General features: G+C 44.1%; 1 protein-coding gene across 2 annotated transcripts in view; it reads left to right on the forward strand.

Annotated features, from left to right (window-relative positions):
- Dhx8 (DEAH-box helicase 8) overlaps nucleotides 9657-20140 on the forward strand; it is a 36566-nt gene continuing 26082 nt past the window's right edge. Inside the window, exons 1-5 of one of the 2 annotated variants that reach the window (XM_063268746.1) lie at nucleotides 9657-10048; nucleotides 16830-16915; nucleotides 17636-17708; nucleotides 18072-18157; nucleotides 19834-19943. In XM_063268746.1, coding sequence (XP_063124816.1) covers nucleotides 9901-10048; nucleotides 16830-16915; nucleotides 17636-17708; nucleotides 18072-18157; nucleotides 19834-19943 — 503 coding nt within the window. In that variant the 5' untranslated portion in view covers nucleotides 9657-9900. The remainder of the gene's footprint in view (nucleotides 10049-16829; nucleotides 16916-17635; nucleotides 17709-18071; nucleotides 18158-19833; nucleotides 19944-20140) is intronic. The other variant, NM_001413227.1, reaches the window with a different exon arrangement.

Consider the following 20140-nt stretch of genomic DNA (forward strand, 5'->3'; position numbering starts at 1 on the left):
AAAAAAAGTGTAAGCTTACCTATGAGTTACTAACAGAACTGATTAAAAGGGACATTAGCAAAACATGACTGGATATGAAATTCTGATTTACATAACCCAGGTTTCAAACTCATAAAGGGGAAGGAAAAATGTAGAAAATTAAAGAGATTCTTTCTCTTTCCTTTTTTTCTTTCTTCCCCCCTCCCTTCCTTCCTTTCTTCTTTCTTTTTTTGAAGAAGGTCTCTATACATACTTCTGTTTCACTCTGTAGACCAGGTTGACCTTGGATTCACAAAGATCCTCCTGCTTCTGCCTCCCAAGTGTTGAGATTAAAGGCGTGTTCTACCACATCTGGCTAAAAGATTCTTGCTATAATAAAAGATTTAAGTCAGGCTTGGTGGTGTTTGCCAATAATCCCAGCTCTTGGGGGATGCGAGGGCAGAGGCAGGAGCATCCCCCTCAAATTCAAGACTACCACAGCTTTCATGGCAAGTTCTAAGCCAGGTTGGGCCTACAGAGTGAGACTCTGTCTCAAAGAACAAATAAGGGGCAAAGGGGAGGGCTCAGCGGGTAAATGACTTGCCACATAAGGGTAAGGACCTGGGTTTGAGTCCTTAGAACCCACATAGAAGTGGTGAAGTAGGGTTGTCTGTCATCACAGAGCTGCTACAGCAAGACGGGAGGCAGAGGCAGGAGAATGCCCAGAAGCTCCTGAGTCATGGCCTGGTGCACACAGCAGCATACATCAAGAAACGCTATCTCAAACAGGAAGTGACAACACTGGTTTGTCCCCCATTCTACATGTTCACACCTGCACTCACACGTATGAACAGACACATACATGTGTACACATCATTCATACATATCACACACACAAAATACATGGAAAAAACACCTTAAAGTCTTCATCTGAAGGCCACTAGAAGACTAGCTTCCATATAGTTAGGAGGAACTATGCCCCAACCCCACAGTGACACATTTCCACAACAAGGCCACACCTTCTAATCATGCCACTCCCTGGGCCAAGCATATTCAAACCACCACCCACAGAGAGACTACATTCCCAGGTAGCTTTGGACACTAGCCTCAGACCCTCTTAATTGGGACAATGTGACTGTTAGGAGTTAGGATACAGTTAGGGTTTAGACCAACTCTGCATTAATTTACTTCTGAAAAGCAGCCAAGGTACACTCCACCATTTGTGGTCTGGCCAAATGTCCCTGCTCCCTGTTTTCCCACCTTCCTGTGTCTCAAAGTACCCAGACATGAGCCTAAATAAGTATGTTATAAACAGCGATTCAATGGCTTATTTTCTGGTGGCTTAAAACTCTCTGCGTAGCGGGTGGGGGTTGGGGATGGAGGTAGGGTAGGGCAGTGTGTGTCTGTAGTCATAATTTCTTGGGAGGCTGAGGCAGGGGGAATCATTTGAACCTGGATTCAAGTGAGTTCTAGGCCAGCTTGACATCGGCCCGGCAGAACTAGTACTAAAATTATCATGAGCACACAAAAAAGGCTGACTGCAAGCATTCTACTGTAGATGCTATTCATGTCGCTCAGATACTGGCTGTCGTGTACTCTGATTTTTTAGTTTAAGATCTGTGTAGATCTTTTAAATGTTCCCGGCTTGTGAAGAACCAGGCAGGCTTCTAGTTCATGACTGTATGTGTGTGTGTGTGTGTGTGTATTATATATATGTATATATTATCACTATATATATATATACATATATATATATATATATAATGCTTATATTGTTTACATTGCCTGAAACAGGCACACAGACGGTAATTACAGCGTATGCTATGCCAAAGACTCAAAATAGTGGAATGGATTCTAAATTGTAGTTTCAGCATTCCCAAATCACTACCTTTTCCTCACAAGCCTGTGTCCTTAGGACACCGTCAGCACAATAAAAAAGGAGGAAGCATGGAGTCTGGCCTCTGAATGTGTCTTCTACCATGTGACGGAGTGTTTGTGACTAGCCACGTGGCTGTGGGCAAAGCCACGGCATTTTCAATTTGGAAAGCATTTGTATGTTTGTGGCAAGCGAGGCTTTGGGATGAACTTCTGGGAGATGACTCACGGAAACCTTTAGAGAAGGGCATGATGGGTAGGGACTTTCAGTAGTCCAGAGTCTACTGGGACATATTCAGGAGTGGGACTAGTAAGATGTATAAAGTGATTGAAGCCTACAGGACGAGAGCACGGGAGGCTAAGGCGCTTGGAAACTGTTAACTCAAGGGACATGAGGAGAGTAGGGCCCAGTGGAGGAATGTGTGAGGTTCTGGGTTTGAATCCAGAGTAAAGAAACACATCAATATGTAAATATATAAATCAATCCTAGCTGGAATCTAGCGGGAGAAACCACCAGCACTGGCTCCTTCACTGTTGATAAAGGGGTTGAAGAAGGTAGAGTGTTTCCCGGATGTCTTAGTCTGGGGAGCAGCTGAGAAAAAAATGTGAGGGTATACATGTATCTATGTATGCACAGACATGCAGAGATCAGAGATCAATGTCAGTTGTCTATCGCCTGGCCGCTGAACTCCAGACTCCTCTCGTCTGTTTTCATAGGACTGAGACCTCAGGTGGAAGCCTCCCTAAACACAATCCTACCCCTGTTCCCTCCTGCCTTTTTTTTTTTTAATATTATTTATTTTATGTGTGTGAGTACACTGTAACTGTCCTCAGACACACCAGAAGAGGGCATCAGATCCTATTACAGATGGTTGTGAGCTACTGTGTGGTTGCTGGGATTCGAACTCAGGACCTCTGGAAAAATCAGTCAATTTTTTTTTTTAACTGCTGAGTCATCTCTCCAACCCCTGGGTTTCGATTCTTGTTTTTGTTTGTTTGTTTGTTTGCTTGCTTGCTTGTTTGTTTGTTGAGACAGAGTTTCATAGTCCTGGCTATCCTGGAACTCATTCTGTAAACCAGGCCGGCCTCAAACTCACTGAGATCTGACTGCCTCTGTGTCTGGAACGCTGAGATTAAAGGTGTGCATCACCACTGCCTGGCTTGTTTCTTAATTTTTAAAGTAGGTGCTGGGGATTGAATTCAAGTCTTCATGCTTGGTGTGGCTTTATCAACTGAGCCATCGGCTCCCTCTCCCTCCCAATACAAATTCAACCGACATTAAAATTGGAGAGTTGGCTGTGAGTTAGGAAAGATAAGTGTCTCTCCGGGTCACAAAAAAACCAATATATGGAAAAAAAATTCATCTTTGCTCCAGACATACCCACATAATAGAGGGTTACCTCCCCTTCTTTCTTTTTTTTCCCCCTTCTTCAGCCAATTTGCAATTAAAAAAAAAAATGAAATAAAACAAGATGGTCCTACCCTGGACCGAGAATGACTTTGAAAGGCTAAACCACAAGTTGGTGTTTATGACTGGCTCAGATTCACACTAATGTGTGACAACTGGATGCTCTCTTGGGACCTAGGGTCATTATGGGGACCTGGGGGTTGGGGATAGGGGTGGGAGACCCAGGCCCCTAAACTCTGTCTCCCTCCTAATTGCCCCATATGCTGGTTTTATTTGGTGGCTCATCTGGGCGGAGGGGACTCTGGGAAGAGATGAATTCATTCTTAGTTACCTCACCAGATTGCTAATTTTCACTGTGGTGGCATAAATCACCATAATTACTGCGGTCCCCAAATGGAGAGACAGCTATTCTGGAGCAAGGGCAGCAGCTCCATGAAAGCCGGCCTACCTGGGGTCCACAAGGCATGGGGCTAGCTTTGGGGAGATGCTCTGGGATTTGGGATAGAGGGCATGCAGGGCAGTTACTTCCCATCTCCAGGGAAAGAACAACAGAGAAAGCAGAGCTTCCTTGGGTGAATGGCAGGAGCCTGTGGCTTATCACAGACCTTTAGGTAAATGGAGCTCAGTGGCAGATGTCATACTTGGAATGTCCAAGGTCCTGAGCTTGGTCCCCAGCAACGAAATAAATAAGCAAACAGCCCTTGCCTCCAGGCTGCCCAGAAGCTGCTTATGTACTTGGCTCACAAACAGCATGTCAGCACAACTTTCAGCCTTTTCTCCTTCCAAGGAACTCACTTTTTGGTGTGGCTTGGATTTTGTCTCTCTCCTGAGGGAAATGACCTCAACCAGAGGCTGCAAAGAATAGCCAGCCTTTAGACAGGGAGGCTCAATTTCACTTTGGGGCGGACAGGAAGGCTAATGTAAGTAATTAGTTTGTCTTCTACCTACCTACACACACACACACACACACACACACACACACACACACACACACACACACACAACGCTTGCCCAGCCACTGGAAACCCTGGGATCAATCGATCTTAGCACTACAATAAACAGATGAATGAATCTATAATGAGATAAAAATATAAGATTTTGTAAATAGTGACTTAGCATTCCCACAGGAGGCGAAGAGACAGAAAGCAAAGAACTACACTTTCTCTGTGACCGCTCTTGTTTTCTTTGTCTGAGGCAGGATTTCACAGAGCCCAGGTGGCCTCAGACTTGCTCTGTTGACCTGGAGCACACAGGAAGCCCTAGGTTTAATTCCCAGGACCATATTCATCGCCCAGTTTATGGCTGGCTCTCCATTTGTTATCTCAGCATTCTGGAAGTAGAGGCAGGAGGAATATATATATGTGTGTGTGTGTGTGTGTGTGTGTGTGTGTGTGTGTGTGTGTGTGTATTTTTTTTCCAGGAGAGGTCTCACTGTGTAGTCTTGGCTGTCCTAAAACTCACAGCCTCCCAAGTTCTGGGACTAGAGGCCTGGGCCACCACTGTCCGGGCGAGGATCAGACATTCAAGGTCATTCTCAAACACAAAGGAAGTCAGAGGCCAGCCTGGGTTACATGAGGCCTGTCTCAAAAACAAAAACAAAGACAAAGAAATCTTTCTCTGTAGCTGAGGATGACCTTGAACTTCTGATCCTTCTGCTTCTACTTCCCAAATGCTGGACCTACAGGTATTTCACCCCATGCCAGCTAAATATAATTTTAATTTTTCTCTGTCTCTTTTAAACCTCATACTCTTCCTTTTTTAATATTTTTTTTAATTTTTTTGTTTTTAGTGATGCGTGTGTGACTTTACCCACCAGCCTTTTCTTACAAGTTTAGTTAGCATGCAAGAGGTTTTCACTGTAGCCATTAGTTTACTGGCAATTCCGCTGAGCTCCTCCCAGGGACCTAGCAACAATTTACACCATCACCTGCTGCCATTACCTGCCACCGCCAAGTGAGGTGTATTAAAAGACCTTGCTGGCCACCCCAGTTCCCTTTTTCTCTATTTCCATGTGTTTCCAGTCGGTCTTTCTTTTTCCCTTTCCCTCTTTCTGTCCTTCTCAGTACCCTCTTCTCTGCCTTCATGGTTCTGCTCCTGTCTGTCTGCCTCTAACCTTTCTCTTCCTCTCCTTCCCCCAGATAAACCTTTATACGGGGTCTGTCATGCCATGATTTCTCAGGAGGGCTTCAAACCCCTTCCTTCCCTCTCACCATCCTTTTTTTTACTTTAATGTCCCACATAAGCACATGAACTGTATTGTTTGTTTCTATTCCGAAGACAGTCTCATTAAGTAGCCCTGGTTGGCTTGGGGCACGTTATGTAGACCAGGCTGTCTTCCAACTCACAAAGATCCAGCTGGCCTTAGCCTGCTGCCTGAATTGCTGGGGTCAAAGGCATGCGCGTGTGAGAGAAAACATGCAAAGTCACGCGGTTTCTCAAGTCCGCATCCTAGTGTCTGGGTTTTTTTTGTTTTTGTTTTATTTATTGCTTGGCATTTTAAACACAACCAGGATGGGGGTGGGGGCTGATCAATGAAAGAGAGGGCCTACAGAGGAGGCATGTTTCTTCTCCTAATACTCCAAAGCCTGGAGAGATTTAGAGCCCAGAGCATCTGTTATTATTGGTGGCAGGTTGATGGCCTAAGAACAGAGAGAATTTTAGGTCAGGAATGTTCTGCGAAGAATCGAGGGCTGCGCCTGGCCATTGGAAGATAAGACAGACGGATAATGGATTTCGACAGGATAAATGGTTCTGGCTAGGGTCTGCTGCTCCCTCTCTTGCCCCAGCTGCCGTCAGAAGACAGGGAACAGACCTGTTTTGTGTTTTCCTGTCTTCCAATCACCCGCCTTCCTGTTTAGGCAGCAGACAGACCTGTGTTATAAACACAGCTCTGCGGAAAGCTCCCTTGGCCAAGTATGGCTTTTGGAATATTCTCCTTCTCTTTGGATGGTTTTCACTGTCCTTTAGGTTCCCTTGTGATCCTATCCAGAACACACCCTAGTGCCTAGAAACAAAGTAGGCGTCCAACACAAATTTGATACATTGGTTCCAGTTGGGAAAAGAATTTAAGGGAGAAACGGCTCACTCCTCTGGAGTCAGTCTCTCCTCATGAGTACCTAGATGAAAGGGCTCAGGTCATTCTTGGTCTTTAGTGGGGTCAAACCATTTTTTTTTCTGAAGCTTCCTGCCTCAAAGACACATTTGGGAGCAAAGCAATTCTGATTTTGCCTTCTAGAACACGGGTGTTTCTCTCAGTGGCTCAGTTTCAGGACTGTAGAAAAAGCCAAAGGCCTTTCAGATCCCTCAAAACTGGAGTTACAGGCATTTGTGAGCCACCTGATGTGGGTGCTGGGAATCGAACCCATCCCCTACAAGAGCAGTGAGTGCTCTAAACCACTGAGCCATCTCTCTGGCCCCAGGAATAACTGTTTACTCTATTTATTATAATATAGTGTACATATTGCATGTATGGGCATGGGTGTGTAAGTGTCATGGTGCATGAAGGTCAGAAAAACAGCCTATAGGAGTCAGCTCTCTCTTACTACTATGTGGGGCTTGGCCTGATCGTTTTATCCACTTTTATGCACTGATCCATTTTATTGGCCTGGATTTTTTTTTTTTTTTTTTTGAGGAGGTAAGGGATTGGGGCTTGAGAGGAGGGTTTCTCTGTGTAGCCCTGGCTGTCCTAAAACTCATTCTGTAGACCAGGCTGTCCTTGAACTCAGAGATCCATCTGACTCTTCCTGGCTATTTTTGTTTTAAAAAGATTTATTTCTTTTGATTTTAGGTATATGGGTTTTTTGTCTGCATGATGTCAGTGCATAAGAATGCAGTGCCCGGGGGCTGGAGAGATGGCTCAGTGGTTAAGAGCCCCAACTGCTCTTCCAGAGGTCCTGAGTTCAATTCCCAGCAACCACATGGTGGCTCACAGCCATCTGTAAAGAGATCTGATGCCCTCTTCTGGTGTATCTGAAGACAGCTACAGTGTACTTATATATAATAAATGAATAAATCTTAAAAAAAAAAAAAAAAAGAATGCAGTGCCCATGGAGTCCAGAAAGGGCGTCAGATCCTTGGAACTGGAGTTATAGTTGTGAGTTGCCATATGGGGTGCTGGAAATTGAACCCAGGTTCCCTGGAAGAGCAGTCAGCAGCACAAATCCCTGAGCCATCTCTCCCGCTCCTTCTTATCAGCTTTTACACATCGTCAGGGACTGAACCCAGTGTGCCCTGCGTACTAACCAAGCACCACTACCAACCAAGCTACAGCCCCAGTCCTCAAAATAAAATAAAACACACGGTCCTGCTCGTGTTTACTATTGAGACATACATGCAACAATTCCAAAATAGTCCTGAAAGTTCTTACAGTATTTACCATGACTTCATGTTAAGATTCTATAGCCTTTTTGTGTGTTTGTTAACAGGGTCTTTCTTGCTATGAAGTTCAGGCTAGCCTCAAGCTCACCATGTAGCTAAGGCTGACCTCTGTCTCCTGAGAAGTGCTGGGATTTGTCAGGCATGTACCACACCTGGGATGTAGTCTTTTCTTTTAGCTTTAGCTGTCCAAGAACTCACTTTGTAGACCAGGTCAGCCTAGGACTCACAGAGATCTGCCTACCTCTGGGTCCCAAGTACTGGGATTAAAAATGAGTGCAGCCGCGTCTGATTTAAAGTCTTTTCTGACAGTGCTTTAAAAACAGCTCCCGGGCTGGAGAGATGGCTCAGTAGTTAAGAGCACTGACTGCTCTTCAGAGGTCCTGAGTTCAATTCCCAGAAACCACATGGTGGCTCACAACCATTTGTAATGAGATCTGATTCCCTCTTCTGGTGTGTCTGAAGACAGCTACAGTGTACTTATATATAATAAATAAATCTTTAAAAAAAAAAAGACAAACAGCTTTCTTTCTCTTCCTTCTTTTTGTTAAAGGTTAAAAGTTGGGCTAGAGGGGTTGGGGATTTAGCTCAGTGGTAGAGCGCTTGCCTAGCAGGCACAAGGCCCTGGGTTCGGTCCCCAGCTCCAAAAAAAAAAAAAAAAAAAAGAACAAACAAACAAACAAACAAACAAAAAGGTTGGGCTAGAGAGGTGGCTCAGTGGTTAAGAGCACTGGTTGCTTTTCCAAAGGTCCTGAGGTCAGTTCCCAGCAACCACATAAATAAATAGATAAATATGGAAAAAAAAAGGTTAAAAGTGCAGCTGGATGGAAACATGAAGTTTTAGTAGCAGGAAATGCAGAGGAAGAAGGGTCAAGTGGAATTAACTCCTGAAACCTAACTCTGTCCTGGCAGGTGAGTGAGCAGCATTGAGGGCAGTCTTTCCCATTCTGTACATGGGGAAAAGAAGGCAGGCAAGGGGCCTAGAGAGATGGCTCCATGGTTAAGAGCATTGGATGCTCTTCTAGAGCATCCAGGGTCAATTCCTAGCAACCACATGGCAACTCACAACTGTCTGTTACTCCAGCTCCATGGGATATGACATCCTTACAGACATGAATGCAGGCAAAACCATGCATATAAAATAAAGTTAAGTAAGTTATAAGGAAGGGAAGGGCATCAGGAACTCAGATGGCAATGTACTAAATCCTTGGGAACCTGGCAACATGGAGCTACTGCACTTGGCCTGCAATTTTGAGAGAGGCTCTCACTAGGTAACTTTGGCTGGCTTCAAACACAGAGATCGGCCTGCTTCTGCACCTCAAGTGCTTCAGTTAAAAGAGAGCCCCAGCAGATCCAGCTTGCCTGCAATTGGTTATCACTGAAGTGCTCCAAAGAGTTCAAAGATACAATAGTGCAACTGAGTCAGCGAAAAGTAGCAGAGGGGGCACTTTTTCTGTCTTTTGATTGATGCTCACTTTGGAGGAGATGTTTTCTTATATTTTTACGCAGAATATGAAGACATGGGAAACCCTTCACATCCATTGTAAGTAAAGCTTTGCTAAAGGGAAAAGAGTCGGGACACCTGAATTTATGACCTCGGGTTCACAACACAGCTGAGATTTAGAGAAGCAGGTTGTAAGAGGACTGAGGGAACTGCTTGAGATAAGCTTTGCTGGAACACTCGCGGTTTGGGGGATAATAGCACCAACCGTTTGTAGTGTGCCTACTCTGGGTCAGCCACTTTGCGTAGCTATTTCATTTAGTCTTTACCTAAGCCATTTAGATAGTATTATCCGAGTTTACAGATGAGCAAACAGAATCTATCGTTTGCTGGTGTAAGGTCACTTGAGAGCACTTGACAAGAGGTCTCGAACTAAACTGATCAAGGACAAGTCAATTTGCTTTTCCCAGGCACAGTTCTGTCTGGTCTCCCTCTAATCCTAATGAGCAGGCGCAGTCCGTTCAGGTGAACGTCTTTCGGGTTCCCTTGCATAGGTCACGGTCGCCCTCTGCTGACGTAGTGCGGAAAGCGCGCTGAGTGTAAACGTTAAGGAACGTAAAGGCAAGGGAGTCCTCTCAACCGATAGAGGCCGCCACTCAACGTACAACTTAATTCAGTGAGTCTGGCCGTCTGTGAGAACTTCCTGCCAGATCTCTCTGATCCATACGGAGACAGACAACTTTCTTGAAGTCACTGTAAACAAGAGACGTGTGCCGACCCGGAAGTGGAAGCTGTAACTTCGCGTTCTGGCCGACCGGAAGGAGACCAAAGGGAAGTTGTAGCCATGGCTGTGGCCGTGGCCACCGCCGGGGTCCTAATGGGCTCGGAACCTGGCCCGGCGGAAGAGCTCGCTAAACTCGAGTACCTGTCTTTGGTGTCAAAGGTTTGCACGGAGCTGGACAATCATTTGGGCATCAACGACAAGGATCTGGGTGAGCTGGAGGAAGGTCCCTATTCGAGGGAGGCAGGAGAAAAGCGGTTGTTGGGCCGTGGGTGTGGGTGGTGTGGTCTGTCTGTCTGTCTATCTGTCTGTGCCATCGTGACATGGGCACCGGGAACGTGTGTGTGTGTCTGCGTGTGTCATTGTGACTTGGGCTCCGGGAACCTGTGGCGGTGGCCTCTGCTTGAGAGCCCTCCAGACCGAGCTGTTGAAAACCATTACTCTGAGCTGCCAATGAAGTCTGGGGCAGCCATCTCTGCTTGGTATTTGTTTTCCAGTTCTAGGTGGTTAAATAGCTTTAACAGTAGCAGTAGCAGTAGCCCCCACGAAAATGATGGTGCTAATTACGGCCAATAATTTTTAGAAGCTCACGAGATATTTGGGTAGCACTTCATCCACATTATCTTGTTTGATCTTCGATACAGTGAGGCAGTAGACAACTACTTTGAGCTTGTGCTTTCTGCCGCGTTCTTGACTAGTCACACATTCTTATCTCTCACACACTCGTCATTGTTTTGGGGCAAACCATGATTAGGGAACCCAGAAAGAAAATAAGAAAGGCTTCGGACTCAGATCATAATATATACATAGCCGAATCCCTTATGAAAACGAGAGGCCCTGTATGTGAATTAGGAGCCTGCGAGAGCAGTTCCGTTCGATTGGTACAGGGTTGCTTTATTTGTTGTTAAATGAAGAAAATGATTATAGATGGAGGAAGGTGATTGAAAGAGTGTCACCTGTTTTTTGTTTTTAATTTGAGTATTTTTTTCCTTTCTTTTTACTTTATATATGAGGGTGTTTTTCTCGCATGTGTGTCCATGCATCATGTGGGTGCCTGGAGCCTGCAGAGGCCAGAAAAGGGTTTCAGATCCCCTGGGACTGGAGTTACAGACAGTTGTGAACTGACATGGGGGTACTGGGACTAGAACCTGAGTTCTCTGGAAGAGCAGCCAGTGTAACCTTTGAGCCATCTCTCCAGCCCCAAGCATTCTATTTTATGTGCACGAGCGTTTGGTCTGCTTTTATGTCTATCACCTGCATGTCTAGTGCCTACAGAAAGTTTCGGATGCTTTGAAACCGGAATTACAAATTGTTTTGAGTTGCTGTGTGTGTTCTGGGAATTAGGCCCAGGTCTTTTAAATTGCTAAGCCATGTCCTGTCTGTCTCTGTCTCTGTTTCTGTCTCTGTCTGTCTGTCTGTCTATCTATCTATCTCACTGTATATCTCTTGCTGGTCTGGAACTCAAAACTTAGAACCAAGCTGGCCTCAAACTCATAGATATCCTCTGGCCTCGAAATCACAGATCTCTTCTGGCATCTGCCTCCAAAGTGCTGGAATTAAGGTGCCGGCCAGCAAATCATGTAGACTGTTTTTTTTTGGTTCTTTTTTTCGGAGCTGGGGACCGAACCCAGGGCCTTGCGCTTCCTAGGCAAGCGCTCTACCACTGAGCTAAATCCCCAACCCCCAGACTGTTTTTTTAAAATGAACATGTGAAGTCATCAAGTGGAGAACTCCAGGGAAAGGGAATGTTTGTTTTTTTTTTTTGTTTTTTTTTTTTGCTGAGACTGAAGTGAGTTTATTTTTTTTCCAGTCTGCTTTTCTATCATTCTAGGTACATACAAAGAATGTGGTCAGTCCTATGGCATAAACAAAGTAGTTTACAAACAAACAAAGCATAAACAAAGGTCCCACGATTACTGTATTCAGAGTCCTAACAAGACCCATCAAGATACAATGAACACAGTCCTCAGCTGTACTCATCTTGAGCCTACTTTCCTGTCCTTGCCCAATGTCAAATTCTTGCCAAATTTCTAGATGTGGCCCCAAGAACTCTCCACAATATAAGAGTTAGAAAATCAAGAGCCAGATAACATTCCATGACCTTCTTGCCTTGTGCCAGTACTCAGAACTGCTGACTCTGAATTCCACACCGTGATCACAACACAGTGGTTGGTTCCAATAGCCACAAATATGAGGTCATGAGGTTGGGTTTATTTGTTTTGTGGGGTTTTTTTTGTTTTTTGTTTTTGTTTTTTTTGTTTTTTTTTTTTTTTTGTCCCTCCTTCCAAGTTAAGGATAAAGGCTAGATCAAAGAACTATAGGGACTAAAGCTATCCTGGAAGTGGGGCTCTTCCCACCTCGTTCTGGTATCATCTGGTCCTACTGCCAGGCTTCACAACCCTCTTTACCATAAGGCCATATGGCCAGAAGATGTCTTTGCTGCCTCTTCCTAGGAAGGGACAGCAACTGACTAAACCCATCTGGTGAACATGTGGAGTTTCCAGTGATGTTCATCATCAATCTTCTTGGCAGCTTCTCAAGGTGCAGCTTCCCAATAGGAACCTTGAAGTGACACTTTCCCCTGCTTTTCTCTGATGGCGCCCATGATGCCACAGTACCAAGAACCAGGTGTAGGCCTTTAGGCGTATTGAATCCAACAGGCAGAAGTGAGGGCCTTCCATCCATGTCTGGAACATTCTTTCTGGCCTCCAGTAGGATTCCGTCTTTCCTCAGTGGTAAAGAAGACCTGCAGGCACACAGTCTCTTCGGAGGACTTGCGCCGGGAATGTTTGTTTTAAGAGAGGTCAGGGAGAGCTGGGAATTGGTATAATGCTTGCATGAGATTGTGGGGGTAGCAAAATAAATAATAAACCACCATAACAAAAACAACAACAACAGCACACCCTGACAACAGGAAATTCAAAGATGCCGCAGAAGGAGCTGTCTCCTTATCCATGACATAGAACGTTATCTCTTTTTGCTGGGTTAGCAGATGGCACCTAGGATATCCCCCAGCTAATACATTTCGGGTCACGTTTTCTCCCAGTCAAGGTGTGCCTATTTTTACAGGTTGAGCATCCCTAGTCTGAAATTTGCACCACTTTGATCTGATACCAACATGAATCTGTCAGTGTAAATGTGCTGCTGTTGCTAGCTTTGAGATTAGCTCTTTGAGATTAGTCAGGTTGCCTGGACTCCAACCCCGGCTTCATCAATTATTGGTTAGGGTGCTATTTCAAACATCAGGACAATAGTGACTGCCTACTTAGATTGTTGTAAAAACTTGGAAATAACAATGCAAGTAAGTAAGGCAGGCAAGTAAGCTTCAAAACGTATTAACTATAGGCATTGCTATTAACTTGTAATTATCTGTAAGCTATGTCCATGTACTTGGGTGGATTTGGCTTTTTCTGAAAGTCATCAGAAGTTAATGGCAGCCAGGCAGGCACCTATAATCTTAGGCCTTGGGATGTGGAGGCTGAATGATTAGCAATTCCAAAGTCATGCATAGATAATCGAGAGTAGCTTGGGCATGTATGTGAATCAGGTATGAGGCTGTCTCAAAAACAGCAAAAAATTAACTACAATAAAGACAGCCTGTTCATATGTGCAATACATATAAAATATGCCAGTCAAATTTTGAAAGATTTATTTTAACTATATATATGTGTGTATATGCACAATTGTATGAGTGTTTTTGCTCACATGTTGATCTCCCTGGAGCTGGAGGTAACAAGAAGTTGTGAGACTGGAAAGTGAAATAAGGTCTTCTGCAAGCAGAGGATGTGCTCTTAATTACTGAGCCATCTCTTCAGCCCCCATGTTGGTTTTTAAAGTTTTACTGTCTGAAGATATGGCTCATCAGTTAAAGAGCACTCAATGCTTTCACAGGAAACCTGAGTTCAGTTCCCAGCATTCACATCAGAAGGCTCACAACCACTTATAGCTGCAGATCCAGGGAATGTAATGCCTTCTGGCCTCCAAGGATATCTGCATGCATGTGTGCATCTTTACCATTGAGGTACCATTTTATCGCTGCTATGAGACACCATGACAAAGAAAGTGTTTAATTGGGGGTTTGCTTATAGTTTCAGAGGGTTAGTTTATTATCATGGCAGAGAGTGTGGTGGCAGGTATGCAGACATGGTGCTGAGATGTAGCTGAGAGCTCACATCCTGATCCACAGGCACGCACACACACACACACACACACACACACACACACACACACAGAGTTTGGCATGGACTTTTGAAATTTTCCATCCCCTACTGACAAACTTTTTCCACCTTCTAATCCTTCCCAAACAGTTCCACTAACTGGGAATCAGGCATTCAAACCTATGAGCCTATGGGGCCATTCTCATTCAAACTACCACATTTACTTCACTTGAAAATTGTATCATCTAGTAATAGCTAGCTGATTTACTTTTTTTTTTTTAAAGATTTATTTATTCTATATAAGTACAGTGTCGCTGTCTTCAGACACACCAGAAGAGGGCATCAGATCTCATTACAGATGGTTGTGAGCCACCATGTGGTTGCTGGGAATTGAACTCAGGACCTCTGGAAGAGCAGCCAGTGCTCTTAACCACTGAGCCATCTCTCCAGCCCCGCTGATTTCCTTTTTATAGATTGGGTCTGACCTTCCAGAAACTGTAGAATGTGTTCTTTGTGTGTATGTGTGTGTGTGCATGCGGTGTCTCTGTGTGTATGCGTGTGTTTGTGCTTTCATATGTTGTCTCCCTAGAGACTGTGGCAGTGTGCAAAGCTGCTAGCTTTATGATTAGAGGGTATGTACTCTCTGGGACAAATCGGCCTTCCTAGTGTAAATGCATCTAGAGCTTGGTTGAACATTCTGGAGTAATATCTTCTTTTCATTTGTAAAGTCCACCAGAACATCCATGAACAATCTCTCAACCACTTACATTTTTTTCCTTTGAGGGCTTTTTTCTTCAGCCCATCAGTCCACTTCCACTCCCAAGAATGTTTTTTCTTTTCTTTTTTGGGGGGGCGTGGACAGGCAGGGTCCCACTGTATATATAGCTCTGGGTTGCCTGGAACTCACTATCTTGAGTTGACCAGGTTGGACTAGGACACAAAGCTCAGTCTGCCTCCTTCCCGAGTGCTGGGAATAGATTAAAGGTGTGTAGGACTATGCCTAGCTGTTTCTCTCTCTCTCTCTCTCTCTCTCTCTCTCTCTCTCTCTGTGTGTGTGTGTGTGTGTGTGTGTGTGTGTGTGTTTTCCCTGCATCTATGTTGTGTACCACTTTTGTGCAGTGCCTGTAGAAGCCAGGAGACAGTGTTGTATCCCTTGAAACTTATGTTACAGACAGTTGTGAACCTCCATTTCGGTGCTGGGGATTGAACCCAGGTTCTTTGGGAGAGCAGCCAGTGTCTTAACTGCTGAGCTATCTCACCAGCCCTGTTTTTCCTTTTAATTTACTATCTTTATTTTGATGTCTAGCCTGTGTCCCTGGTGGAATCCTTGGTTCTAGGACACAAACACCTGGCATGGGTAGCCTGGTACTAAAAAGGCATGCTTTTCCTGTTTCTTCTTTTTTAAAGATTATTATTAGTATTTTTTTAAGATTTATTAATTTATTATATATAAGTACATTGTAGCTGTTTTCAGATACACCAGAAGAAGGCATCGGATCTCTTTACAGATGGTTGTGAGCCACCATGTGGTTGCTGGGAATTGAACTCAGGACCTCTGGAAGAGTAGTCGGGTGCTCTTAACTGCTGAGCCATCTCTCCAGCCCTATTATTAGCATTTTATATATATTAATTAATTAATGCTGGAAATTGATATGGCGATCATTCTTTAACCAGCTTTCCCCCAAGTAAACACACAGAGACCTTTTGATATTTCAAAGCTTGGGTCTTACCAGGCAGACTCTCAACTGGTTCCTCTAAGTTAACCCGAACACTTAGCTCCGTCCAGCCTTGGCTAGATAGACCTTCCAGGCTGTGATCATGACTGTCATCTCCTCTCCTCTCTTCTGGAGGAAAGCCTTCCTCTTTTTTTCTTGCCTGCATCTTTTTACCTCATTTTCAGCTACTGGTCAGGAATCAATGCCTGCTTTCCCTAGTGCTCTGGACTCTTTTTCTCTGCCTTCCAAACCTAGATTAAAAGGCATGGCAACAGCTGCCAGGAATTTGAGCTAGTCTGTCCTGTTGTTTGGTTTCAAACACTAGTAAAACTTTTTGAGCTTAAAAAAACTAAATAAAAATAGATTTTCTTGGGGCTAGAGGGACAGCTCAGCAGTTAAGACAGGGACTACTCTTCCAAAAGACCTGGCTTAAGATTCCTGGCACCTGGGCTGGAGAGATGGCTCAGTGATTAAGAGCACCGACTGCTCTTCCAGAGGTCCTGAGTTCAAATCCCAGCAACCACATGGTGGCTCACAACCATCTGTAATGAGATCCAATGCCCTCTTCTGGTGTGTCTGAAGACAGTGACAGTGTACTCATATACATAAATAAATCATGTAAAAAAGAAAAAAGATTCCTGGCACCCATGTCCATGTGGTGTCTCACAGCTGTCTGTATCTCCAGTTACAGAGGGTTATTACCTTCTTATGGCTTCTGCAGGCACCAGGCATGAAGTGGAACACTGCAGGAAAACACCCATGCACATAAAATATTTAGGGCTAGAGAGATGGCTTAGTGGTTAAGAGCACTGTCATCTTGCTCTTCTAGAGGTCCTGAGTTCAATTCCCAGCAACTACATGGTGGCTCACAACCATCTGTAATGAGATCTGATGTCCTCTTGTGTGTCTGAAGACAGCTACAGTGTACTCATATACATAAAATAAATAAATCTTTAAAAAAATCTTTAAAAAATAGACTTTTTCAAAGTTCTTTCTTTGCTTCAAGTAAGTAAAGTTAGTAGTTTTTTAAAGACAATTGGGTAACCTGATTAGTTTTTAATATCTTAAAACAATTTTTGGATGGAATCCCCATTTATAATTTCTCATTTTTTTTTAACAGCTGAATTTGTCATCAGTCTTGCTGAGAAAAATACTACCTTTGATACTTTTAAGGCTTCTCTGGTCAAAAATGGTGCAGAATTCACAGTATGTATATCTGAAGATTCTTTGTTTTCTTTTTGTTTTGGTGTTGCTACTGAATTTAAATTTTGATAGGAGTCAATGATTTTTAAGTAGGAAGGAGCAGTTTGTATATACCAATTAAATCGTCCAATGTGCAAAGTTGTGTTGCTGGTTAGGGAGCCAGATTTCCTCCATATTTCCTAGGAGAATGCCACAGGATTTCCATCATTAAGTCTCTGAGGACGTTGACATTCTTGTTCTGTGAATCAGAATGTCAGGAACCATAGAAGTCTAGTTTGGAGGCAGTTTTAAAAGATGGGAAGAAAAATGGTCTCTGGGCATCATCCAAGCCAGTGGTTCCCAACCTTCTAATGCTGCAACCTTTTAATTCAGTTCCTCATGTTATGATGACCCCTAACCATACAATTGTTTTTTTGTTGCTACCTCATAACTGTAATTTTTGCTACTGTTATGACTCATGTAAATATCTGTGGTTTTTTTTGATGGTCTTAGGTGACTCCTAAAAGGGCTGTGACACACAGGTTGAGAGCTGTTGGTCTAAGTTAGCTGCCTGCTGTCCCAGGCTGACCTCCTGTGCTTTCTTTGCCCTTGTCAGCACGTGTGTGTGCATAAGCACACTTCCCTCAGCACACTTCCCTGCAGCAGACCCTTTGCCTTTCCTGTCGTAATACTGAACGGATCCACAGGCTGATGTGCTTTGTCTTGTGCTTCTTTTCTTCCAAGGATTCTCTTATTAGCAACCTGTTGCGTCTCATACAAACTATGCGGCCTCCAGCAAAGCCTTCTACTAGTAAAGGTGAGTAGGGCTTCCAGCTGAGCCGAGCCTCCAGAAGGATCTGGGTGGTGACATCCCTGTAAACTGTACTTTGCTCTCAGCTGTTGCTAAGCAAGAGAATGAATGCTCTAGTCACATTCTGAGACACTCAAATGACGACTGATATGCCCCTTCCCCTCCTTCATGGGCACACAGCTTGTTGAGGCTTTCAGAGTCAATGACTTAGACAGTCAAGCTGAACTGCTTGTAGTAATTATGTGATACCTGTAGTAAAATGCTATTTATTTTCCATTAGACACAAATCTAATGTTGAAGTTATTTTATTCACCAGTAAGAACATTAAATGTGTGTCTCTCTCTCTTTCCTGCTCCTTAATGAAATCAGATCCCGTTGTTAAACCCAAAACTGAAAAAGAAAAGCTGAAGGAACTCTTCCCTGTCCTTTGCCAGCCAGACAACCCTTCAGTTCGGGTACGGATGCTGTTTGGGGAATGTCTGCCCAAAGTGTGTGTCCTCTGTCCCTTTCCTCCTCCTCCTTAGAGACTATCTGGATTTTAACTTCGTGTCTGTTGTGTGATATTTTTCTGAGCAAGAGTATAAAAGGGTCCAGAGAATAAGAGTCAAAGGTCATGAGCTTGGATGAGCTTGGGCACTCAGAGAAGCAGAGGTGAAGGGATATCAGACAGGCGAGAAATGACTTAAGATTCTGACATAGATGCCCAGTGTACAAAATTAGAATTTTTTCTCATTTATACTTTTAAAAGTGTAATTTTTGATATGTTTTTATTTTTTAAAGATTTCATTTTAGGATAGCTGTGTTGGTGAATTTGTTTAATTCCAGCATTTGGGAAGCAAAGGCAAGAGGATCTCTGTGAGTCCAGGGCCAGCCTGTTTTATATATTGAGTTCTAGGACAGCTAGGGTTACATAGGAAAAAAAAACTTAGAATTTACTGAGTACCTGTTAATTCCAAAGGTTGGATGAGAAAGCCCACCAACCCAAATCATGATCAAATTAATTAAAGCAAGCAGTTAATTAAAGCAAGCCTTTTTATTTATGGACATAGGCTGCCTCTTCCTAAGGTAGGGCTCAAGAAGTCAGCATTGGGCATGGAGAAGACAAAGTTTTTATAGCTCAGGGGTAGGGGATTTCCAAGTGGGGGATTCAGCAGGCAAATAGGTGGGGTTACAGAAGCAGAATGTAACACGGTGTCACAACAGGTAGTTTAATAACCTTTTGAAACAAAATTAGGGTTGCAAGGTGCTCATAACTACTTTCTGAAACAAAGACATGATCGCCATTCCTGGAGCAGGCAGAGCAGAACCATTTGTAGTTAAGGTTGCCGGTGGGACATAGCCCAACCCTTGAGGACAGATTTAATCCTAACCAGGAGTGAATCTAGTTTGCCTTTATTGTAAGCTGGCTTTCAAGCCCAAGATGGAGGCAGGCTGGTTCATGATGCTCGCCGTGTACCAGGCAAGCAACTGTAAAGAGAGCAGATCAGGTTTTCTGCCTTTTTGCAGATTACATGCTATGTTTGGATGGAGAGTAGGGAATTAGTATGTCAGTAGCCTGCCTAGTAGGAGAGAGGTAGGTAGTAAACAATCGGCACCAGTATGCCCTGGTCTTTATAGGGGGTTGGTTCCAGAACCCCCAGGTACCAAGAACAGATGCTCAAGTTCTTCAGATGAGATGAGTACAATGTTTGCATGTAGCACACATGCACCCTTTCACACTTTACATCATTTCTAGATTACCCAGCACGGTGTAAGCGCGGCGAAAGTCGCTGCTAGGCCTTACTGCTTAGGTCCCAGGAAACCTGTGAACATGCAGTTGTCTGAATCTAGGATATAGGCCTTGTCACTACAGAGGGCCAACATCTGTGTCACGGTGCACACAGTAAAGACTGTGGGCTGTAATTTGACAGGAAAGGGAATGCAGAAAGAGTGCTGCTTCTTCTAAAGTTTTTATATCTGAGGCCAGAGTGATGGCTCAGTGGGTAGAGGTGCTTGTGAGCATGACTGACGACCTGAGTTTGGTCCCCGGGACTCACATCTTATTGAAGGAGGAACCCACAGGCTAGTGATGCGAAGGAGGGCAGATCCTTTGTTCTCCTTCTCATTACTTTGCTGCCCTCTGACCCTCTAGACCATGTTGGATGAAGAAGATGTGAAAGTTGCTGTGGATGTTTTGAAAGAGCTGGAAGCTTTAATGCCCAGTGCAGCAGGCCAAGAGAAACAAAGAGACACTGAGCACAGGTTTGTCCTTACGTCCTGTTCATTCACGTGTAGTATACTGTGACAGTTGAATTTTTTTTTTTTTTTTTGGTTCTTTTTTTCGGAGCTGGGGACCGAACCCAGGGCCTTGCGCTTCCTAGGTAAGCGCTCTACCACTGAGCTAAATCCCCAGCCCCGACAGTTGAATTTTATGGATCAGTTAAGCAAACTGTGGAGAA

The sequence above is a fragment of the Rattus norvegicus genome, chromosome 10 (assembly GCF_036323735.1).
Source record: "Rattus norvegicus strain BN/NHsdMcwi chromosome 10, GRCr8, whole genome shotgun sequence".
Taxonomy (NCBI): Eukaryota; Metazoa; Chordata; class Mammalia; order Rodentia; family Muridae; genus Rattus; species Rattus norvegicus.